General features: G+C 39.1%; 1 protein-coding gene and 1 pseudogene across 6 annotated transcripts in view; one reads left to right on the top strand and one right to left on the bottom strand.

The window, feature by feature from the left end:
* CDKAL1 (CDKAL1 threonylcarbamoyladenosine tRNA methylthiotransferase) overlaps positions 1-26080 on the top strand; it is a 642750-nt gene that overhangs the window by 177162 nt on the left and 439508 nt on the right. For all 6 annotated transcript variants that reach the window (XR_004926977.2, XM_036123558.2, XM_036123557.2 and 3 more), the window contains one exon: positions 9575-9623. Coding sequence is in view for 5 of the 6 variants with exons in the window: in XM_036123558.2 (XP_035979451.1) it covers positions 9575-9623 (49 nt within the window). In the remaining variant the exon portion in view is untranslated. The remainder of the gene's footprint in view (positions 1-9574; positions 9624-26080) is intronic.
* On the bottom strand, positions 13359-15466 carry LOC118555468 (small ribosomal subunit protein eS1 pseudogene; annotated as a pseudogene).

A 26080-nucleotide genomic window follows, 5' to 3' on the forward strand; every position in this document is an offset into this window, starting at 1 on the left:
ATGAAAAGGTAAGCCACAGACTGTGGGGAAAAGAGTTGCAAAATACATTATCTCCTAAACAGTTTATATCCAGAATATGTAAAGGACTCCTACAACCAAACAGTAGGAAATCAACCTATTTTAACATGGGGGAAAGATTTGTCTGTCTTTCTATCATTTTTCATTACCTTTTAAAATTTTGATATATTAGAAACTTGGAAATTTGGGGTAGGGGAAGTGATGAATCAGCAATGAGGTTCTTCTTTGGTTTCCAAACTTAAAATTTATATTCCCAGGAACTCAGAACAGGTCTGATAAAGTATGCATTGCTCTCTTTCTGTTTTAAACCTTTTCTTTTTAAAGTATGAAAAGGATTTATTCAACTTTCCGGTTTATTTGCGCTTTACTCTGATGGACACTCCTTTAAAGCCAGGGACTTTATTATTATTTTATATTTTTAGATATTTTACATTACTTTAGGTGCTTATTTAGTATGGTGTCTGGCTCAATAAATATTTGTTGAGTGACTGTTAAAGATAAGGTATGCATTTAACTAAATTTTTTCCATATTGTTCTGTTTTTCCCACAGCATTTGTTTTTAAATTTTTCTTTTCCTGTTTCATGAGGCTGACGCTATCATATGTTGGTTTCTTAATTAACGCATCAGTTTTGTACGCCACATATATAACGAATTGCCACACATATAGTTGTTTATACACAATACACAATAAATACACAGCGTGTGTTTATTATTTTACAGTTCTGGAGACCAGGAGTTGGACATGGGTTTTACTGGACTAAAATCAAGGTGTTGACAGGGCTTTGTTCTTTTCTGGAGGCTCTGTGAGAGGGTCTTTCTCATTGCCTTTTGCAGATTTTTGAGGCCACACACATTCCATGATGGGGGGCCCAGTCTTCCATGTTCCAAGCCAGCAGTGCTCTCTCTGACCTTTTTATCAATGTCTGTCTCTCTGTCCCAGGCAGGGAAGACTCACCTTGTAAGGACTCATGGGAGTAGATTGAACCCATCTAGAGAATCCAGGTTAATCTCATCACATCGGTGAGGTCTGTTTGCCAGGGTAGGGAACATATTCATAAATTCTGGGGCTTAGGACTTGATCATCTTGCCTGAGACAGACAGCATTAATATTTATTACTTGATGTTTCACATCTCTCATGTGCGTTTGTGTTTTGGTTCTGTTATTACTCTCTTTTTAACTTTAGTATCACTTTAAAAGTAATTTTTTTTACTTCGTAATACTGTCCTGTTATTTAATATGATTATAATATTCTAATGTCCCAAATAGTGTGTCTCTGTACAATTGTGCTTAGCATGTTGAGTTTTGTTGTAATTGCTGAAAGAGTTGGTTTTTTTCCCGCTACAGAAAGTTTTATAGGTATTTTAATTGGATTTAAGAGGAAGAAGTTTCTGGTACAGATACACATTTTTCTTGGCATCCATCTAGCCTGGCCTTATCTGTCAATTAGTAAATTTTATCTCTTACTGAGTGTTAGTCACTCACTGGTACCATTTAGGTAGCAAATAAGCTTTTAGTGATGTGTGGAATGTGTGCCATATAATTTTTGATGAAAAGGCTGTTTCTACTATTGGGGAAGAATTTTTCTCAGTGAAGAGATGAAAGAAGATAAAACTGTACTGGGAAATGAGAAGGTTTTGTTCAAGAAGTTAAACCACATGTAGCATCCAATATTCTTTTGTGTACCTCATGAGCAAACTTGTGCACAGGCTTGTGAATTCAGTGTTTTTTTTCTAGTAGGGTTAGCTTAGTGACTGCTATGGACTTCCCCAAATTTTAGAGATTGGAACATTGAGCTGTCTCACAACACCATGTATAGAAGTTGGGACTTTCCTTCACAGCTTGGAGAAAAATTTTTAGAGAGGAAAATGTTTTATTTTTTTTACAGAGAAGTCAGTATTGAACTTTAACCTATCAGATGCTGATTATTGAATTAAACTCCCATTATGGTAAAAGTAAAAAGTTCGGACTTTGATGGAAAGACTTTATATAGTATAGTTCTTAACAGAGATAGAAAGGCATTTCTTTTTAAAGGTTGATAGAGTTTTTAGGTGGTTTTGAGGTTTTGGTCTGATATTTCTTAATTAGAATGGTAATGACAGGTTGTCCTATTTACATACAATCAAAATTAAGAGAGCCCATGAGAGAATTCCTTTGGATCTGTGTTAAATGTGTACCTATAATGTATTAACCTCCCTTCTAAAGGATTTGAGGTGTCTTGGGATGAAGTCTAGAAATAGTAAAACCCCAGCCAGATCTGTGCAAATAGAAAAAGACTCACACCAAATAATAGAGAAATGCAGGTGAACAGTAGTCTTTGTATGATTTCAATAAAATTACCCTGAGCGATGCTTTTGAAATATTTCTGTTAACCCCACAGTGACTTCCTTGTGCAGGTAGAATAGGACCTAAACTGCATAGTATGAGGTACAACGTCTCACCTGATCTTCCTCCTCTAATTATCTGATCTCCTCTCCTGTCGCTCTGCCCCTCATTCACCATCATTTCTGTCTCAGCTCCTGGAGGTTCACATTGATGCTCCTGTTCAGGTCCCAGGATTAATGCTACCTGTTCAGAGGTTCACGTGGATCATGGTAGCGAAATTGCCCTCTCTACCTCTGGCCACTCCCAGACTCGATTTTCTTCATAGCATCTGTTATGACAAGAAATGAACATTTTCAGTTGTTTCCATGGTTTGCCCCCCGCCCCCATTAGAATGTAAGGCCCGTGAAGCAGGGACTTTGTATTTTCCACCATTATATCCCCAGAACAGTGCTTCGTGCTTTGTTGGTGCTTAGTAGATATTTGTCAAGGGAATGCATGCATGCCAGTGGTGATTTGTGGGGGAAGGTTTAGGGGAGTAGTTGCTACCGGGGTCTCTTGAAAGTCCAGGTTTAGTTGGCTAGCATTCTGTGATCATTTAGTAATGACCTCCATGTGTATAGGAAAAGGAAAATTCATGAAATGTGCCACCCATGTGCCATTCCTTGATAAGATCTACTAAAAATCCTTGGCAAGACTTTAGCTGGATATCCTTGTGCCTCGGTTCCCTTAGCCTCGGAAATAACAATAGTATCTACTTGCTGGGAATGTCGTGAGGATTAAAGGTAATAATGCAGGTGACGTGTTAGCACAGAGCCTGGGACATAGTAATTGCTCAGGAAATGTTAGCTGTCACTGCGTTACTACCAGTCATTAACGTATCTAGCTGCTCGTTGTTCAAAAAAAAAAAAAAAAGATACTTCCAGACGCATCCTAAAGCAGAACCTCCGGCTGCAGAACAGTATCACCTTGCTCCCTGACTGGACTTTTTTTTAGGCTGGTTGGCCAAATTGTGTCTGAGGTGTGCATAAGTTTCCTAGACCTGCCATAACAGATTGCCGCAGGCCGGGTGGCCACGGGCCGGGTGGCTGTCTTAGTGCACCTCCCTTTATGGTTGCCAGTAGCCGCATGTGACTGTTTAAATTAATTAAAAGTTAGCTTCTTGGTCGCAGTAGCCACATTTCAAGTACGCAGTAGCTGCATGGGGCCGATGGCTGCCATGCTGGACGGCACAGCATATGAACGTTTCCATCATTGCAGGAAGTTCTGTTGGATAGCACTGCTCTAAACAATTAGGAAATTTCAGAAGAGCACTTTCATTTGCTTTAGGTGACGTGGTATAGGTTTGTTTCTTCAATATGTGTTCAGTTTTAAATTTGGAGTAGTTCATAATAGCCGAATAAAATATTTTTATGGATTTCTTTTAAAAATTCTGTAGCAGAGTGACTCATTAATGTTATTTATGAATTGTTTGTTCACTAACTCCTTTCTTCATTGTCGAGAACATTCGGAGTCAGTAATAGAACATACTGCATGTCTTTTTTTTTTCCTGTGTATTTATAACTAAGTGCCTGAAGGACACAAGATACTGTTTTATTTATTTTATTTGAATTATATGCCAGAAACTAAGCTCTTGTGTATTCAGGGCTACAATTTATAGTATTAATTAAGAACAGCTTTCCTTTTCTCTCCAGAATGAATTCAATATATTCTTCATTACTGTGTGTGAATCTTGAGTTTGTTCTCTCGTGATTGTTTTTTCTTCTCTCCCTGCCTCCCACGTGTGCTTTTTTTTGCCTTCTAACTCCCCTCTTCCTCTAACTCCCCCTCTCCTGACTCTTCTCACCCTTCCTTTTCTGCTTGCCTTTCTTTCTTTTTCTCCCACCACTTCCTCCAATATCCTCCTCACGAGAAATGGACACAGCACAATATTTTCTTTAAGTCGTTCACTGAACTTCCCCTCGTGTGTTTGTAATCAAATGCTGTTTTTTTCTTTGTCGTAATATTTGGTAGGCCCTTCTTCTTAAAGTCCTAGAGGTCCTCCACACCACCATCCAGCGGTTAAATTATGTATAGGGAGCATCGATTTTTCTACCATAAAGCAAATGTAATTGAGTACTTAAAAAATCAGAGAATATATTTTTAGCTGCATACATTCAAGCAAATTCTGTGTGACCATCAGTGCAAAAGAAGATCGCTATTTCTTCGACACATACATACACACACACACACACACACATATTTTTAAGCTTCTATTTTGACATAATTTCACATTCACAGGAAAGTTGCAAACAAAAGGAATTACCATATACTCTTTACCCTAATTCCTCAAATGTTAGTATTTTACAACATTTGCTTATAACTCATATATATATGTATATATGTATATATGTATACACACACACACACACACGCATATACATACATTTCTTTCTGATCATTTGGAGAGTAAGATGCAAACAGATGCCCCTTTACTTCTGAATACGCATGTATTTCAAAAACAAGGATATTTTCATATACTACTATAGTATATTTATAAAAATCAGGAAATTAGCATAGCTACACTACTATAAGTTAGCATGCAGACCTTAGTCAGCTTTTGCCAGTTGTCCTAATACTGTCCTTTAGAGGGAGAGAAAGAACCCAGATGCAAAGCTGAATTCAGTTGTAGGTTTCTTTAGGCTCCTTTAATTTGGAATATTTTCTCAGTTTTTCCTTGAGTTTCATGACCTCCAGCATTAGAACATTTGACTACCGTCAACCTGTATTATTATTATTATTTTTAAAAGATTTATTTATTTTAGAGAGAGAGAGCACGTGGGGGAAGGGGGGGAGAGGGAGAAGGAGTCATAAGCAGACTCTGAGCTGAGTGCAGAGCCTGACATGGGGCTCTATCTCACGACTCTGAGATCAGGACCTGAGTTGAAACCGAGAGTCAAAGGCTTAACTGACTGTGCCACCTAGGCGGCCCATATTATTATTTTTGTAATAACAGCTTTTTTGAGCTGTAATTCACACATTATACAGTGCTCTCATATAATGTGTGTAATTTAATGGTTTTTAATATATCCAGAATTCTGCCACAATCACCACAATCAATTGTAGAATTTTTTCATCCCTCCAAAAAGAAACTCAGCACTCCCTGGCAGTTTCTCTCATTTCTTTTACTGGCACCCATAGGCAGTCATGAATCTACTTTGTTGCTGGCCATTTCATATACACGGAATCATACAATATTTGACTTTTTTTGGTCTGGCTTCTTTCAATTAGCATACTGTTTTAGCATATAGTAGCCCCCCCTTATCTGTGAGTGATGTGTTCCAAGATCCCCAGTGCACACTAGAAACCGTGGATCATCTGAGCCTTATATATACTGTGTTTTTTTTCCTATACGTATATACCTATGCTAAAGTTTAGTTTATAAATTGGTGAAGCAAGAGATTAACAATTACTACTAATAAAATAGAACAATTATAATGACGTACTATAATAAAAGTATAATGCAAGGTATCGTATTACATAATGTAATATGTGATGTGGTCTGTTGCTCAAAATACCTTCATGTACTATAGTCATCCTACTGTACTCATCCTTCTTGTTGGGATGACGTGAGATGATAAAATGCCTACGTGATGAGATGAAGTGAGGTGAGTGATGTAGGCATGTGACCCAGCCTTAGGTTCCTGTTGACCTTCTGAGGATATGTCAGAGGGAGGACCATCTGGTTCTGGATTGCAGGTAAATGGAACCGTGGATAAGGGGAGGACTAGTGTATATCATGTTCCCCTTTATGGTGTAATGATATTTCGTTGTATGGATATACCACCTTTTGTTTCTTCATCAGTTGATGAGAAATGAGTAGGTTCCACCTTTTGCTTATTTTGAATAATGCTGCTATGAACATTTGTGTATAAGGTTTTGTGTAGACATGTTTTTATTTCTCTTGGGTGTATACTTAAAACTGGAATTGCTGGATCATATTGTAACTCTATGGAACTATTTGAGGCCCCACCAGACTACTTTCCAAAGCAACTCTACCATTTTACTACATTCCCACTAACAATGTAGGATGGTTCCAGTTTCTCTGTATCTTTGCCTATGCTTGTTGTTGTCTGTCCTTTTGATTGTAGCCATCCTGGTGGGTATGAAGTAGTATATCATTATGGTAAAATATATATAACATAAAAGTTGCTACTTTGATTAATTTTAGGTGTGTTTCAGTGGCTTTAAGTGCTTTCACACTGTTGTGCAACCATCACCACCATTCACTTCCAGGATGTCTTAATTTTTAACAAACTGAAAATCTAGACCCATTAAACAATAGCTCCCTATTCCTCCATTGCGATTTTGATTTGCATTCCCTGGTTGGCTAATGATACTGAACATTTTTTTTTCATACGCTTATTAGCCATTTGTATATCTTCCTTGGCAAAGTGTCTATTCAGATAGACAGATAGACTTTGCCCATTTTAATTTCTTTTGACAATTTCATTTATTTGCTTATTTTAGAGACAGAGAGAGAGAGCAGGAGAAGGGGCAGAGGGAGAGGGAGAGAGAGAGAGTCTCAAGCAGACTCTGTGCTGAGCCTGGATCCCAATGTGGGGCTCGATCCCACAACCCTGAGATCACGACCTGAGCCACAATCAAGAGTTATATGCTTAACTGACTGAACCACCCAGGCGCCCCTGCCCATTTTAATTTTAATTTTTATTTTATCATTTTTTAAAATAGGCTCCATGCCCAGTATGGAGCCCAGTGCAGGGCTTGAACTCATAACCTTGAGATTAAGACCTGAGCTGAAATCAAGAGTCGGTCGCTTAACTGACTGAGCCTCTCATTTTTGCCCATTTTTAAATGATTTGTCTTTTTATTATTGAGTTGAGGGAGCTTCTATGTATTTTAGATACAAATCTGAATCATACCAAGTTTATGATTTGCAAAAATGTTCTCCCATTTTCTGTATTGTCTTGTTACTTTCTCAGTGGTGTCCTTTGATGTATCAAGAGGTTTTAATTTTGATGGTGTTCAGTTTACCTTTTTCCTTTTGTTGTTCATGTTTTTGATGTAATATCTAAAACATTGCCATCTAACCTAAGGTTCACCTACCTTTATGACTGTTTTCTTCTAAGAATGTTATAGTTTTAGCTTACCCTCAACTTTGAAATTTTTTAACTGCTCCTCCTACAAGTAATTCTGACTCTTCTTTAAGAATACTGCTTCTTTCTCAGTCCATGTGCTATAAGACTGGATGCAGTGATCCCTTTGAGCTATTAGGTCTCCAGCTGCATAGGAACGCTTTGATGTTTTCATTCCACCATTGGATTTTCTCAGATTGTACTACTATTATTTTCCATCTTGTATCCTCAGCTGATATCTTGGTCATTCATCCCCATTCACTGGGAAATTTGGCCAAGTCTTCTTTCCTTGTCCCACCCATGTCTCCTTTCTACCCATCTGTCTGTAAGAGTAGTCTCTATTTGCTATATTTTCTTAGTTATGATTCATTACTTTGAACTCACTGCTTCCCCTAAGTTCATTGACTCCCTCATTGTTAAATCAGGAGTATGTATTCCAGTCTTTATGTTAACTTATTATCTCTGTAGCATCTGACCCTATTGGGTACTTTCCTCCTCTTTGAACTCTGTTATTCTGGCTTTGATCATATTCTGTAAGGAAGCCACATGAATTCTCTTCATAAAACCAGAACCTAGTGGTTCCAGTGGCTCCAGTGAGGTAGGTTTGTTTGGGACCTAAGATCCAAAAGGGATTTACTTTGCCTTTGGCAATTTCTCAACAGTTAGCGTAACTACTACCATTATGTTGGGATGAGTGGTCAGAGGCAGGGCCGAGTCCAAGTGTGTTCTCACAAGTCTTTCCTTGCTTCCCATAACACACTGAGGCCAAAAGAATATTTAAAAGAGATTTGCCACTGCACTTTTTAAAAGGTTCTTACTCAGTTGAATTCATTGCAGCATCATTATATAATAATGAAAGATTAAAAATAACATAAGGGTCCATTAGTTGGGGAATGGGTAAATGCATTATGGTGTATCTATACATGAGATACTAGGCAGCTAGTAAAATAAATGAAGTAGACCTATATGTACTGATGATGTATAGAAAAAAAATAAAAAGGCAGATCTGTTATTTTCCCTCTCATCTGTCTACCTATTTATCTCATAATTCGTAAGAAAAAAGGACAGAACAGAGCTATATATAAATGTTCTGCATTGGAAAATGTCTTGGTATCTACTTACTAAGCAATTATGAATGATATTATCTTAGGAGTGGAAATAGAGGATGTAACATAATACGGGTTACTTTATTTCCTTTTTATATTTCTAATTTGAATTTTTTCAATGAGCATGTATTTCTTCTATAATAAAGCAATGATTTGAAGATTTTTAAGGCATAAGTAATATCAGCTTATGACTCACTGTGTTTTGACTTTCTCTCTTCCCTTAGCTTCTTGCACCACAGTCTTTGCTTTTTTCATTTTCCTTCTACACCCTAGCCACTCTAACTTCGTCTCCTTAGTGGGCTTCTCCTGTCTTAATCTGGTTTATCCCTCAAGATTCACCTTTGGTTCCCTGAGAAGCATCCCTGGATCACTCAGTCACAATTTATTACCTTTCCTCTGTGTTCCCATGGCACCCCGGGGACTCTCCCTTCGTCACTGGTGTCTAGGGTAGGAGCTGTTATTATTTGACTTTGTATCCCATCGACGTGAGCATAGTGCCCAGCACACGGTAGACATCCATTAAAAAGGGGCTTCCGTGTTAGAATAATAAAGCATAGCATTTGGGGTAGATCTCCTTAATACCAGCATGTCCTTTTGTGTAGGTTGTCATTTCGTGCCGTTTTTCTTGAAGAATGAAAAGAAGAGAATGTGTTTGTGAAGAGGCATGTTTTAATTAAACGTCAGTTTATATCTCAGGATGTGTTGAGTTTATGTTGATAGGCTAGGCTAACAGAACCCCAGGCAGTTTATTTAAGTGTATTATGATCTCTTCAGTTATCGTTGGAGGACAGGAGAGTGGTAATTTCATACTTCACTGTAACACAAAACATTAATACAGAATATTTTTTATACTATCTCTCAATGCATTAATTAAAGAAAACCTACATTCGTGTGCTTAGGAAATGTGATACACTGACTCAAGCAGAAGGGTAAACACAAATTAATGTTTCTTATCCATGTAAATTGCTTGTCTAACAATTTGTTTTCTTTTTAGGTTCAACAGATAGACCGAGTGGTAGAAGTTGTGGAGGAAACAATTAAAGGTAATTGGTGAAGGTGGGATAAGCAGATGTATGCAGTGGTCCTCCCTTCCTTATCTACACTTTTGCTTTCTGGGTACAGTTAGCCACAGTCAGCTGATGTCCAGAAGCAGATGATCCTCCTGCTACCTTATCGTCAGAAGGCCAGTAGTGGCCTGAGCCTACATCACAGTGCCTACCTTGGTCACCTCACTTCCCATCCTATCATTCCAAGAAGGGTGAATACAGGACAGTAAGACACTATGAGAGAGAGACCCCATGCACGTAACTTTTATTGCAATCTGTAGTTGTAATTTTTCTAGTTTATTATTAGTTATTGCTATTAATCTCTTACTGGGCCTAATTTATAAATTAAACTTCATTGTAGCTATGTATGTATAGGGAAAAACACAATACAAATAGGGTTTGGTACTATCTGTGCATAGTTTCAGGCATCCCCTGGCGGTCTTGGACCGTATCCGCTGGCTGGTAGGAAGGGGGAAGTACTGTATTGTTTGAACTATATTATAAAAGTATCAGTTAACATTTATTTACATACAGAATTACAACATTCTGTCCTTGACTGATTCATGCATTGACCAATCCAGTACAGGAGGCATATATTTGATTGGCTTATAAATGAGTCAGGTCATAGTCCTTTTTTTTTTTAATCTCATTTTTATATTTGCGTGAAATAGATTTTGAATTTCGGATCAGGAAGACATAATTTAATCAGTTTTAAAATAAGGAAATGAGGGATGCCCTGGTAACTCAGCTGGTTAAGTGTCCGACTCTTCGTATTAGTTCAGGTCTTGATCTCATGGTTGTGAGTTTGAGCCTCTTGTTGGGTTGCAGCTGACATTAAATAAATAAATAAATAAATAAATAAATAAATAAATGGAAATGATTATATTTATGTGGGTTTTTTTGCAACTTTATTGAGATACAGTTGACATTATGTGCATGTTTTTTTAATCACCTAATTAGTTGCAGTTGTACTTTTTAAAAAAAAATTTTTTTAAGTAATCTGTGTACCCAGCATGGGGCTCAAACTCACAACCCTGAGATCAAGAGTTGCATGCTTTTCCGACTGAGTCACCCAGGTGCCCCTACAAATACTTTTAAAAGTAGTATTCAGTTTTGATATTCTACTGAATATCATTTTTGTAGTTACACTAGAAAATAGAACTATGCTTTGTTTCATTAGCCATGGTTCTTCGAACCAGATTCTTATTGAAGTCACTGAGAAATAAATTATCCTCAGTTCTGTGGTTTAATTTTTAAATACTCATAGTCCATTTTCCTCTGTTAGATTAGTACAAATAAAAACCAGTAATGCAATTTTACACGAATTGAGCTTCTCACTTAAAATTTTAATTGTTTTGTTATAAGTGGGAATTGTGTGTTTTAAAAAAAGAAAACGGACTGCTGTCACCACGTTGAGATTTTTTTTTTTTTAAAGATTTTATTTATTTATTTGACAGAGAGAGACACAGCGAGAGAGGGAACACAAGCAGGGGGAGTGGGAGAGGGAGAAGCATGCTTCCCACGGAGCAGGGAGCCCAATGTGGGGCTCGATCCCAGGACCCTGGGATCATGACCTGAGCCGAAGGCAGAAGCTTCACGACTGAGCCACCCAGGCGCCCTCCCACGTTGAGATTTTAACCATGCACTTTTCCTGCTAGCTTGTGTCTGCCACCTTCCACATGCTCTTCATTTATTTTGATTCCTTGATTTATTGGATGACCATAGAACGTGAGAATTAGCCTATACCTTAATCTTCTTTGAAATTTCAAAATGAGATGATATACAATGATTAAAAATGTAAAGCAGTGATCATTTTGAATAGTTTGTTACACCGTGCACCTGAGTCCCCATCTGGGAGAGTGTACAAGTGTGGCATTTCTTGTGCAGTCCTGGTGTGATAGGACGTGATGCCGAGCCTTTCACCAGGATTACATCATCTAGTCTTCACAGCAGCACTGTGAAGTGAAGTGGGTGTAAATAGTTTCCTCATGTTCCAGACGAGGAAGCTGAGACACCGGGACGCATGGCTAGTGAGTGGCAGGGTTGGGACTGGCATCCAGGCAGGCCTGCTCCCGGGCCTGTGCTCGTGAGTCTGATGCCACATTCATGCAGCTGTACCGTGACTTCTCTCATCTCTCCCACCCGAGAGTCACTGTGTTAGTGGGTGACTGAGTTTCTGGAAGTAGTGCTTCAGGATGCTTGAGGGTTTTGCTGCCTTATTCATCTTCCGTCTTAAGGACCAGCCCCATGATGGCCCCTCAGTATGTCCATATATAGTCAACTAATGGTGATGAAGTTAGCACAGGAGACAATCTGGGCGATCTCGGGTATGGTGATGACTTTTTAGAGGCAACACTAAAGGCTTGATCTATAAAAGAGTTAATCGACAAGATGGACTTATTAAAATTAAAACCTTCTCCTCTGCAAAAGACACTGTCAGGACAGTGAGAAGACAAGCCACCGACTGGGAGAAAATGTTGGCAAAAGGTGTATCTGATGAAGGACCACTATCCAAAATATATAAAGAACTCTTAAAACTCAACAATAAGAAAATAAATAACCCAATTAAAAAATGGACCAAATACCTCATCAGACACCTCACCAAAGAAGATACTTAGATAGAAAATAAGCATATGAAAAGATGCTCCACCTCATATGTCATCAAGGAAATGCAATTAAAACAAGACACCACTACACACTTACTTGTATGGCTAAAATCTGGATCACTGACAACCCCAAATGCTGGTGAGGGTATGGAGTAACAGGAACTCTCATTCATTGCTGGTAGTTCAAAATGGTACAGCCATTTTGGAAAACAGTTTGGCAGTTTCTTACAGGACTAATATACTTTTACCATACGATCCAGCAACCATGCTCCTTGGCATATACCCAGAGGAGTTGGAAATTTGTGTCCGCACAAAAACCTGCACACGGATGTTTATTCAATAATTGCCAAAAGTTGGAAGCAACCAAGATGTCCTTCAGTAGGTGAATGGATAAACTGTGGAACAATGGAATATTCAGTGCTAAAAAGAAATGAGCTATCAGGTCATGAGAAGACATAAAGGAAACTTAAGTGCACATTACTAAGTGAAAGAAGCCAATCAGAAATGGCTACACACTGTGTGATTCCAACTCTGTGACTTCTGCAAAAGGCAAAACCAGTAAAAGGATCAGTGTTGCCAGTGTTGGGGCAGTGGGAGAAAGATGAATAGGCAGAGTACAAAGGAATGTTTTAGGGCAGTGATAGTATTCTATATGATACTGTAATTGTGGATACATGTCCTTATATATTTTCCCAAACGCATAGAATGTTCAACACCATAAGTGAATTGTAATGTGGTCTTTAGGTGATTGTGATGTGTCAGCGTAGGTTCATTGATGTAACAAATGTACCACTCTGGCGGAGGATGTTGATAATAGGGACAACTGGGGGGGTGGTATATGGGAACTCTGTACTTTTCTGCTCAATTTTGCTGTGAACCTAAAACTGATCTAAAAAATAAAGTCTAATAAAAAACAGCGAAGTTGTTTTTGGCAGTCTGAAGGCTGCCAAATGGCTTGCAGAGATATAATTTCTATAGGAAATCATAGGAGGTAAAGGTAAACTATGTTTTTCTGTACTGACAATACTTCTGGCACCAAATATGTATGTTTTCTACACCAAGCAATTTTTTAAATTTAAATATCACAAATAAGATTTTTTATTTGTCACCATTAAATGTGTGAATTTTAAACAGATTCTTGGACTAGCGGCTCATATCCATCAGTTCGTTCAACTTTACACTGGTCTCATCCCCAGTAGCATTTCCAGATCTGCTACCTTCACCATGAAGCTTCATGAACGTTCCTTTCCCAGTTCAAACCTGGGATTCTTCAGCATTTTTACTCTTCTAACAAAGACATCATGGAGTGGATAAATAGATGGGCAGGCCTTTTCTATGTCTTTTCCGATGTTGCCTGGAATCAATTTATTGACCACTCCTTTCAAGTCATTTGTCTGCACGTCTCAGGTCATGATTTCCATCATCTTTTTCTGAATTTGGCGGACCTGTTGGTGCTGCATTTTTAAGTAAAATCATCACAAAATAGATGAAGCAAATAACCATCGGTAGTCTTGACATCAACCTGAGCTTCAATCAAGGTCTGTCATTTTTTGACCATGGAACACATTTTGTCCCTGGTAAGATCCATGCCATGCTAATTCGTAGGGCAGGTTTTGCCCTGAATGTCCTCAGCAATTAGCTTGAATTTTCTAAATGCAACTTCTTCATTGTGCAGATCAGCAAGGCTCACTTCAAAAACACAACCCTTGAGGCCAACAGATGCAATTTTGCTTCCTTGAGTTCTCGTGACTAGTGTTTTTTCCAGTATTTCTTATACTGAACATAGCTGGTGCTTTCACATCATACCAGTCTTTCTTAGAAAATGGATCAACAGCTTTCTTTTTGCCTCCCTTTTTGCTGCCTTTCGTAAGGTGTTTGTTCTTCCCACCTGCCGTGGTGCTGCTCAGGAAGCCAAAGGGGCTATCCCAAGCAATTCTGACCTTAACTGTCTGGAGTTACTGCAGACCACACTGGTTGAAGGCTCAGTTCCATTTGACTACCTACCACTTCAGATGCCAATTGCAAGTCCAGATTGTCACCTGTACTTCTGACAGACCAACTATAAATTGGGTTCTCACGACCCCCTACTTAGGTTTGATAATTTGCTAGAGTAGCTCGTCGAACTCAGGAAAAGTGGAACTGAAAGAAATGCACAGGGCAAGCTATGTGGTAATGGAAATGGAGCTTCCATACCCTTTCTGGGTATGCTACCCTCCCAGCACCTTAGTACGTTCACCAACCTGGAAGCTTCCCAAACCCCATCGTTAGGGTTTTTTTATGGAGTCTTCATTACATAGGCATGAGTGATGAAATCATTGACCATTGGTGATTGAACTCCCAAAGGTTGGGGTTGGGGCTCAAAGATCCAACCCTCCAATTACATTGTTGGTTCCTTTGGCAGCCAGCCCCCATTCTCTAAGAGTTACCTCACTGGCATAAATTCAGATATGGTTGAAAGGGGCTTATGATGAGTAACCAAAAATGCTTTCACCCTTATCATTCAGGGAATTAAAGGAGTTTTAGGGGCCCTGTATTAGGAACTGAGGATGAAGACCATATATATATTTCCTATTATATCACAATATCACAGAAGGCCTGTCACCTCCAGGTTGAGTTGATTGGGGATGGCTTCTCACTGAAGAGTTTTTGTTTGAGTGGATTTATTGGGGAGATTGAAATTGGATTTAATTGGAGAGTCCACTGTGAGACATGAGTTAAAGATGAAGCTGGTGGGGATGTTCATTGACACATCGGCTTGAGGGTGGCAAGGCTGATGATTAAGTATTAGTAATGCAACAGGAGAACTTTAGAGATGGAAGAAATAATTTTTGTAGGTGCTCTTAGTTGCAGATAAGGAAGCTGAGCTAGGGAAGCCATCAAATGACTCATCTAAGATCTCCTGGTTAATAGAGATCTGGGCCTGTCCGTGAACTTCTGTTCTTCATTTTCTGTGCCAATATTTCATTTAGAAAGCACAAGTTAGTGAAATAATGTGGCATTTATAGCAGCTAATTAGTCCTTGGTTGACTTTCACAGGTTGCTTTTCTGAGGCTCAGTTTTCCTAGTTCAAAGTGGAGAGGATTAAATGGATCTGACTTTTGAGATACCTGGGACATACTACAGGATCAGTTTTTGTTACTGTTTATTTCTTACTACCTCCTTAATACCCAGACTGCTGGAATCATCTGACTGTTGGAAGCAAATCTCCTCCCCATCTGAGTCCGCTGCTGCCATCATCCCGGGGTTATTTACACTCCTGCATGTGTACCTTCAGTGGTTGCCAGTTACCTGTCGAACGAAGGTGTGACTTCTTAGTGTGAACCTCATGGTCTTGTCCTCCGTCCTGTTCTTTTTCTCACTTTTTCTTCCACTGATTCCATACGTACACCCTTTGCTCAAGCCCCGTGTGCTATGTGATGCTGTTTGCAGCTTGCTCTGTGTTTCCCTGAGGGTCCTGCCTGTGAGTGGACGCGTCTGTCTCCCTGACAGACCCTTTCCCCACCTGACGTGTGTTGCTAGAGGCTGACTTGTGTGTGTGGCGTCAGTAGGACCCTTGCTCTTTGGTGTCTAGGTGGATTTTTCCAGCTGGGGGTTGGAGGTGTGACTCGAGTGTGAGACAGGAGTATTTGTTACGCTTTCTCACTCTCTCCTTCCCTGCTTCTGCTGGTTTTGTGCTTCCCTGAGCGGCGGCCACAGATCCTGTCAGGTGGCCCACTCTATTCATCTCTTTCTCCAGGTTCTTCTAACTGTTCCCTTCCTTTGCTTTTTCAGGCCCAGGGGTGGAAATAGCACCCCATTGTTGCTAGCCTGAGAGTATTGCATTGTCTCTTGTTGGTGTTCCTAACCTTGCCAAACTTTAGTAAATAGTCCCTTTATTAAAACCTCTTCAATTATGCAGTGTGCCATCTGCTTTGCTGGGATCCTGATTGATAAATGCTCCGTGGAGAAGCGAGTCTTTGCCCAGAAGGGCCAGATGGAATACAGCCTGACAAGAGGGTTTTGCCACAACTGTCTTGTTTCCACATTTGATTCCTGTTGGGCTCTCTTCGTATGTCTTCCTTGAAGGGGGTTTGGACATACAGCTTCTGCCACAGCCTGTTTGCATTTTTCTTGCTTTACATTAAAATGTATTAATAAGCTACATTGATGCCCAAAGCATTTAACTATTGTGATTAACATAAAACCATATAAAGCACATTCCATTTGTATCTGTCTCGGTTGCAGCAAAATGGAAAGTTCCACGTTACTCTGAATGAATCCTCCCTATTTTAATAGTGGCCTGAAAATTCCATCCATTTATAGCATTTGCTTTAGGAGAGAACAGATTATAATGAATTTAGGATTTTCTTCTGTATCATCTTGACAATTCAGCAAGGCATATAACCGATTCTGAGGGAAGATGTATAGAGTTTAAAGGATTTACATTTCTTTCTTTCTTTTAAAATATTCATGTACCTTAGTCTTGGTTTACATGGTCACTAAAACTTTTTTTTTTGGTATGAAAACTCTGAAGGGAATATAAATTTGTATTCCTTCTGATATGTGTACATTACATCCTCCAAACCAAAAAAAAATCCTTTAAAAAAATTCTTGTCTTTGCAAAAGTAGTCTACTGGATAACTTAAGACAAATGATTGCAAGTAAATATTGCCTATTGAAATTAGAAAAATGTTTTTACTAGTAAGTCATATTTCTTCCCCAGTCAAACTCTAATAAAAGAGGTCTCCGTTGTTATTAATATGTTTGCTGGTATTTCATTCAGTCTAATTCCAGATGCCTCCAGTGTCGGTAATTCAAGACTTTCCCAGTATGGCACAATGTGCAAGTTTAATTGATTTTCTGTTTCCCTTAACTTCTCAGTAATTGATGCAATCTTGGATTAGACTGACCTAAATTCCCAGGGTACTTCACCAAATAGCTCTTTCTTATTTAACACATTGCTGTTCATCTTCACTCTGTCAGATTTTGTACTTTGCATTTGGTACGAATTCAGAGTATAAACTTTTTGTGAATTGAGACTGGAAGGCAAAACTCTATCAAGTGGTTTTTGTAAATGTTAATAACTGAGCAACCACCCAAACATCCCGTGGAGATTTACTTGAGGATGCTTTCCAAACTTAATGAGTAAGTGAACTGAGCTTGGATATGTAACATGGTCCATCTGGGATGGTATTGGACCATATAAGCACATCTACTTTCACAGGGTTTGTTTTTCAATAAAATAATTTTATTGATTTTCAAAGTATGCTTTGAAGGGACACTTCTGCATTCTCTCAATATGTGTAATCACTGACACAGTTATTATATAGTCTGAATATGCTGGAAAGTGTTGCACAGTGGTTTAATATTGGGACTACTTCCCAGTCTCATTGGTGTAATTAAATAAGTGATAACTTCTATCTTGTAATAACTAAAGAAGCCAGGAATTTATGGCAGTGGTTGATTTAGTTTTTTTTCAATGAACCTGTTTATTTTAAGTTTATGTACCATGTTAATACATGATTACAGTGTTGCAGACATTGCATTTTGCCACCTTCTTAAATGTGTCAGTTTGTCTTTTCCTCTTCTTTTTCCTCACTCTCCCCTCCTGCTGGTTACCCCAGATTAGCAATAGGATTCTAACTTTACTTATTTGCCCCCTATACTTCAATATACATTATTTCTAGAATGAATTTTTTTATCCATTGTATCTTTCATTTTGTCAAATATTTTTCTTAAAGCTTTTAAAACTAAAATAAACAGTGTGCCTCCCAGGTGGATTCTGCTGCTTCATGATTCAGAATTGTTTTATATGTTTTTGGCTTGTCTTTAATTACACTGCTTTAGTATGTTCATCACTTACATTTCCTTTTCTGTTCAAAGATGCATTTTCTTACAGGTTTGAACCACCTTTTATTATTAATGGAATTAATTTTTATGAAGTCTTGGGTCTTTCATTAACTTCTGCTTCTTCATTCTGGGGTGGGGCTACAAGGGAGGGTACATGGTGTTGAATAGTTTGTTAGTTTGACAGTCTTACTAGAGTTTTCACATAACACACTGTTATAATGGTTCACTGGATTTGACTGTTCAAAACAAGGAAAGGAAATTGCTTTCAGCTTGAACCTCTCAGGCTTCCCATGACCCAACCCTCCTATTAGTGGTCCCACCGATCTGTCTGCAAATTTAGCCCCATCCTTCCTTGTTTAAATATTGACAAGGAATCACCTACTGTGAAAATTGGTTGTTCATGTTAACTCTTGCAAATTTTCTTTTTTTTTTTAAAACACAGGTGGGACCATGTCCCTCCTTTACTCTGACTTATGTGGTACACCCTCCTCCAACCCCCCCTCAGAGTAAAGGGCAAACTTGTACAGTGGCCTCTAGGGGTCAGTGTGAGCTGCTTCCCCTGCAATTCCACTCCTCTCCTCTCCTCTTCTTCAACTCTGCCCCCTTTTCATTCTGTTTTGGATGCATTGATCTCTTTGATGTTTCTCTCCCCTCCAGTTTTATGGAGAAATAATTGACGTACATCACTGTATAAGTTGAAGATGGACAGCACGATGGTTAGATTTCTATATATTGTGAAATGATTACCAAAGTAGGTTCGGCTAACCTGTACCTTGTCACATAGGAGCAATCAAAAGGAAAGAAGGAAGAAAATTTTCTCTTTGTGATGGGAACTCTTAGGATTCACTCTCCTAACAGCTTTCCTGGATGAGATACAGCACTGGTAGCTGTCGTCATCAGGTTGTACAGTTCATCCCTGGTGCCCATTTACCTTATAACTGGAAGTTGGTACCTTCTGACCACCTTCCTCCAGTGCTCTCTTCTCTCCTCCACTGACCCCCTGCCTATGGTAACCACAAATCTGATCTCTTTTACTATGAGTTTGGTTTTTCTTTCCTCCTCCTCCTCTTCTCCATCCCCTCATATAAGTCAGATCAGGCAGTATTTGTCTTTCTTAGTTCACTTAGCAGAATGCCTTCAAGGTCCACCCATGTTATTGCAAATTGTAGGATTTTTTTATTTTTGTGTATGGCTGCATAGTATTCCATTGTGAATATATACCACAACTTCTTTACCCATTCATCCGTTGATGGACACTTAGGTAGTTTCTGTATCTTAGCTCTTATAAATAATACTGCTTTAAATATGGCAATGCAGATATCTTTGTGAGTTAGTGTTTTTAATCGCCTTCGGATATATTTTTAGAAGTGGAATTGCTAGATCATACGGTATTTCTAGTTTTAATTTTTTGAGGATCCTCCATAATGTTTTCCATAGTGGTTGTATCAATTTACAATCCTGCCAGCAGTGCACAGGGCTTCCCTTTTCTCTACATGCATACCATCATTTATCTCTTATGTAGTTTGATGATGGTCATTCTAACAGGCATGAGGTGGTATCTCACTGTGGCTTTAATTTGCATTTCCCTAATGACTAGTGATGAAAGGTAGTATACACATTTTAACAATACTTGTTCTTCCAAACCATGAGCATGGAATGTCTTTCCATTTCTTTGTGTCATCTTGAATTTCTTTCATCAGTGCTTTATGGTTTTCAGAGTATAGATCTTTCACCTCTTTGACTAAGTTTATTTCTAGATATTTTATTGTTTTTGGTGTGAATATAAATGGGATTGTTTCTTTTTCTTTTTTCCTTTTTTTTTTTTTTTTTTTTAATGGGTTCAGGATTATCTTTTATTTTCAGAGCCTGAAACAGTTGGTCAGCAATGCTAGCTAAGCTGGTACAAACTGAAGGCCATCCCACTTTCCTTTCCTGGTGTTCACCAACAGAATCCCTACAAACAAGGCTAGAGACCAATTGAGATGTATCTCAATGTTGGTGAGAGGAAGAAAAGGCCTTCCTCTCTCCTCCTGTTCCCCTCCTCCCCACTTTTTCTAACAAGATTGTTTTATGGCTAAATGCAGCTCAAACCCATAACAACAGCAACCAGCCATCTTCAATACCACTGCTTCCAGAGTGGGAAGCAAAGTAAGAGAAGAATGGGATTGTTTTCTTAATTTCACTTTCTGATGCTTCATTATTAGTGTATAGGAATGCAGCAAATTTCTGTACATTGATTTTGTATCCTGAGACTTGACTGAATTCATTTATCAGTTCTAGTAGTTTTTTGACAGAGGTTTTGTGGTTTTCTATATCTAGTATCATGTTATCTGCAAACAGTGAGAGTCTTCCTTAACCAGTTTTTAGATGCCTTTTATTTCTTATGCTTTCTAATGGCTGTGGCTAGGACTTCTAGTTCTATGTTGAATGAAATTAGTAAGAGTAGACATTCTTATCTTGTTCCTGACCTTAAGGGTAAAGCTGCATCTTCATCATTGTGTATGGTGTTGGCTGTGGGTTTGTTATATGTGGCCTTTATTAGGTTGAGATATGTTCCCTCTAGACCTGCCTTGCAGAGGGTTTCTATCATGAATGGATGCTGTCCTTTGTCGAATGCTTTTTCTGCATCTATTGAAATGATCATATGGTTTTTATCCTTTCTCTTATTGATGTGATGTATCATGTTGATTCTTTTGCAAATATTAAACCACTCTTGCATCTGGGAATAAATCTCAATAAATCATGGTATATGATTTTTTAAATATATTGTTGGTTTTGGCTTGCTAATATTTTGCTGATGATTTTTGCATCCATATCCATGAGAGGTATTGGCCTATAGTTCTGTTTTTTTATGGTGTCTTTATCTGATTTTGGTATTGGGGTGATACTGGCCTCATAGGATGAATTTGGAAGCTTTCCTTTCTCTTCTGTTTTTTTTTTGGAACAGTTTGAGAAGAATAGCTATTAAAATAACTATTTCTTCTTGAAGTATTTGCTAGAATTTGCCTGTGAAACTGGTCCTGAACTTTTGCTTTTTGGGAGTTTTTTGATTACTGGCTCAGTTTCATTGCTGGTGATTGATTGGTCTCTTCAAATTTTCTATTTTTTCCTGCTTTAGTTTTGGTAGGTTGTATGTTTCTAGGAATTTATCCATTTCTTCTAGGTTGTCCAGTTTGTTGGCATATAGGTTTTCATAATATTCTGTTACAGTTGTTTGTGTTTTTCCTCTGTAGTAATTTTGTTTATTTGGTCCTTTCTCTCTCATTTTTTTAATGAGTCTTGCTAGAGGTTTATCAATTTTGTTGATCTTTTCAGAGAACCAGCTCCTTGTTTCATTGATCTGTTCTGTTGGTTTTTTTTAGTTTCTGTATTATTTATTCCTGCTCTAACCTTTATTGTTTCCTCCCTTTTGATGGGTTTGAATTTTGTTTGTTCTTCTTTTAGCTCCTTGAGGTATAGGGTTAGGTTGTTTGAGATTTTTCTTCTTTAAGTAGGCCTGTGTTGCTATAAACTCTTAGAATGACTTTTGTTGCATCCCAAAGATTTTGGACCATTTTGTTCTCATGTAATTTTTGATTTCTTGATTAACCTATTTGCTGTTTAATAGCATGTTATTTAACCTCCATGTATTGTGCTCTTCCAGATTTTTTCTTAGAGTTGATTTCTAGTTTCCTAGCGTTGTGGTCAAAAAGATGCACAGTATGACTTCAATCTTTGAATTTGTTGAGACTTGTTTTTTGGCCTAATATGTGATCTAGTCTGGAAAATGTTCCATGTGCACTTGCAAAGAATGTACATTCTGCTGTTTTATGATGGAGTGTTCTGAATATATCTGTTGTATCCATTTGGTCCAATGTGTGTTTCAAAGCCACTGTCCTTGTTGGTTTTCTGTTTGGATGATCTGTACATCGAGGTAAATGGAGTGTTAAAAGTCCTCTACTGTTATTGTATTATTATTGATCAGTTCTTTTATGTTTGTTATTAGGTGTTTTATATATTTGGGTGCTCCCATGTTGGGTGCACAAATATTTACAATTGTTATATCCTCTTGTTGGATGGTCCCCTTTATGATTATATAGTGACCTTCTTTGTTTCTTGTTACAGTCTGTTTTAAAGTCTGTTTTGTCTGATAGAAGTATTGCTGTCTTGTTTTCTTTCGATGATAAATGTTTCTCCATCCCCTCACTTTCAATCTGCAGGTGTTTTTCAGTCTGAGATGAGTCTCTATTAGGCAGCGTATAGGTGGATTATGGTTTTTTTAATCTACTCTGTCACCCTATGTCTTTTGATTGGAGCATTTAGTCCATTTACATTCAGAGTAATTATTGATAGATATTTATTGCCGTTTTGGTACTTGTTTTATGGTTGTTTCTATAGATTTTCTCTGATCCTTCTCTTGCTCTGTTTCATGATTTGTTAGCTTTCTTTAGTGACATATTTGGGTACTTTATATTTTTTGCATATCTATTACTGGTTTTTGATTTGTAGTTAGCATTGGTTTGTATATAACATCTGCATGTAAGTTGATGGTCCCTTAAGTTTGAACCCATTCTTTACTCCTCTCCCCACCCCCACCCCTGCATTTTAGGTCTATGGTATCATATTTTACATACTTTTATTTTATGAATCCCTGTGATTTTTATAGAAATATTTATTTTTACTGCTCTCATGGTTTCTTTTTCTTTTTCTTTTTTTTTTTTTTACTTTTCATACTCTCACTTATGGCCTTCCTTTCGACTCAGAGAGTCCCCTTTAATATTTCCTGTAGAGCTGGTTTAGTGGTCATGAACTCCTTCAGTTTTTGTTTGTCTGAGAAATGATCTATCTCTCCTTCGATTCTGAATGGTAGCCTTGTTGGATAGAGCATTTTTGGTTGTAGATTTTTCCCCTTTAACATTTTGAATTTATCATTCCACTCCCTAATGATGTGTAAAATTTCTCCTGAAAAACTGCTGATAGGCTTATGTGGTTTCCCTTTTATGTAACTGTCTTCTTTTTTCCTTGTTGCTTTTAAAATTTTTTCTTTATTACTACTTTTCCATTTTAATTACTGTGTGTCTTTGTGTGGACCTCCTTGTGTGAATTTGGGGGGATAGCTCTGTGCCTCCTGGATCTGGATATCTGTTTCCTTCCCCACATTGGGGAGGTTTTCAGCTATTATTTCTTCAAATAAATTTTCTGCCCCCTTATCTTTCTCTCTTCTTTTGAGGTCCGTATAATGTGGATGTTATTACATTTGATGGAGCCACTGAGTTCCCTAAGACTATTCTCAATTTTCATAATTTTCTGTCCTCTCCTTTGCTCAGTTTGGTTTCTTTTCATTACTCTGTCTTCCAGGTCATTAATTCTGTGCTTCATCTAGCCTGCTATTTATTCCGTAAAGTGTATTTTTAACTCCATTTATTGTGTTCTTGATCTCTGATTGGTTCTTCTTTTTATCTCTGTGTTAGGGGTCTCACTAATGTCCTCCACTCTTTTCTTCAGCCCAGTGAGTATCTTTATGATGACTACTTGAAGTTCTCAGTCACATATATTACTTATATTCATTTCACTTTGGTCTCTTGCTGTGGCTTGGTCCTTTTCTTTCATTTGGAGGATGTTTCTGTCTCCTCACTTTGCCTTTCTGTGTCTGTTTCTGTGTGTTGGGAAAGTCAGCTACTTCTCTTGCTCTCAGTGATAACAGGCTTATAGAGAAGAGAAGAGGTCCCATAGTACAGTGTCCCCTCTTCCCTAGGGCCTGACTCTACAGAGAGTGTCTCCTATGTGTGTTGCATGTGCCTTGCTGTTGAGTCTTCGGCCTCTTTTTCCTTCAGTCCAGTTGTCTGCAGATGCTCTCTTTGCCCTGTCGTGCAGTGGTCTGCTTGTGAAATGAGACAGAGGTCCTGCAAAATGCGCAGATCAGGAGACGTGATACTGGCAGGGTTTGCGCCAGTCTTCTGGAGGAGGGACCTGCAGTGCTGGAACTAACTGGACGGTGACTGGGAAGGGTGGACCATCGAAGTGGTGCAAATGGGAGATACTTTTTGCAAGCACGTTAGGTAAGGAGTATTGGTTCTGCACTGCTTCCTGCAGGTGACCCTTGTTTATATGCCAATGAGGTTGTGTTGGGAAATGGCTCCTGCCAGCTCCTTCGTTCCTCAAGGGGTCTCCATGCCATGCTCTGAGATGAGCAAATCCTTCTTCCTCCCATGTGCTACCCCCCCCCCCCCACCGTTTTTCAAATTGCTAGCTCTATGCTCTATCTGTTCAGGCTGTTTGCTGTGCTCTCTCTTTTAAAGGTGGGGACTCTGCTTCCTAAAGTCCTCCACACTCTACCAGAGCCGAGCCCACCGATTTTTAAAATTCCAGGCTTTAAGTCCCACTGGTTTTAAGAACTCATGCTATTCAGCCCCTCTCTCTTTGAAGGAAAAATGTTACAGAGACGTGTCCTTCCCATTCCTGGGCTTCTGTTTGAGAGTCTGTTTTCTGCCCTTCTTCAAGCCCCACCAGTTCCCTCCCTGTCATGGATGGTCACATTCCCTTTTGCTCCCAGACCACAGTCTTTGCTCTTCTTACCCTCTTTGATGTGGCCGCTTCCCTGCCTTTAGTTGTGGAGTTCATTCTGCCATCTTTGGGTCCTTTCCTGAATTATTTACGTTCATGTGGGTGTTATCTAGTTGTGTCAGTGGGATGAGGTGAGCTTAGGGTCCTCCTACACCATCTTCTCAGCTGACCTTCTGAAATAATTGTTGATAGGTAAGTATGCACTATTGCCATTCTGTTCATTGTTTTCTGGTTGCTTTGTAGACCTTTTGTTTCTTATTCTGCTGTCCTTTTTTGTGTGCTTTGATGTGTTTTGGTATTAGTATGCTTTGGCTTGTATATCATGTTTTTTGTGTATAATTCAGTTTTCCCTTGTGGTTACTGTGAAGCTTATATAAAATATTTTAAACTTTTCATACTTCATCTTAATTGATAATGACTTATCGTCCATACTTATAGGTTTCCTTTGGCAGAGATAGTTCTTTGCCGGTCAGCTCAGTTTGGGTTTCTGGGTGTGTTTGTTGATAATGTCTTTAGCAGTTGTGGGGCCTGCTATTATGATCTTTTGTGGATGAGGCAGCTCTGAGGATGGGGATGGGGGTGTGTGACCCTGCTGAGAACAGTTGGATAGGACTGCTGCCTTGGTTACATACCCACGTGAGGCATCTGTAGGATGGGCTCTGTTGTTGCCTCAAGTCTCCAGTAAGGCTTCCTCCATGGCCTGGAGTACCTATTCAGTAATAGGTGGGGCAATGAATTAGCTTCTCTGCTCTGGCAGAGGGCAGAGAAGGGCCTAGGAGCTATATAGCTCATTGTTTGGGGGCCTGGATCAGGCCCGAGTGTGCACTGAATTTGCTGGTCAGGTAGGCCCACCAGTTTTGCTCTGCAGGTGGGGAAAGCCATGTGCTGCATTGTGTGTGTGAGTGCCATCTTATGTAGGACTGTTGAATGGGCTACCCAGCTTCCTGTGTGGCCCGGGTAGTTTCTGTGGTTGGATAGGCTGAAGCTGTATTCAGCCATGAGCAGGGCTCCGAATTAGATCCCCTGCCCAGGCACAGCAGGAGAAGCGGCTCTAAAAACGGTAAAGCTCTTTGTTTTTTGTCTTCATTCAAGCTGACTCTCAGGTACCCTGGCTGAGCAGGGCACTGGCTCTGCCCTGCAGTCTATCAGCTCTTCTTAGCCTTCTTCTGGCTCACGTGCTACTGGCCACGTAGCTTCCAGGTCTTGTCGCCAGCCCTTCTGTTCCTATGGGACTGGAAGGCACTTCATACTGAGTGGGGCTTTGAGTCAGTACCTTGCCTGGGCATGGGTCAACCTGGCTCTAGGGCCAGCAAAACTCCTCATTTGAGGATGAGAATCAGGCAGATCTACACCCAACCTAGTTCCCTTGCATCGTGTGCTGCCGACTTGTTCTGCAGGTGAGCGTAGCTGCTTTTTGGGATTACTACTTGGGCACTGCGTGTGCTGGTTGTTGCAAGCCCTTCCCCCACCTTCTCT

The sequence above is a fragment of the Halichoerus grypus genome, chromosome 9, assembly GCF_964656455.1.
Source record: "Halichoerus grypus chromosome 9, mHalGry1.hap1.1, whole genome shotgun sequence".
Lineage (NCBI taxonomy): Eukaryota > Metazoa > Chordata > Mammalia > Carnivora > Phocidae > Halichoerus > Halichoerus grypus.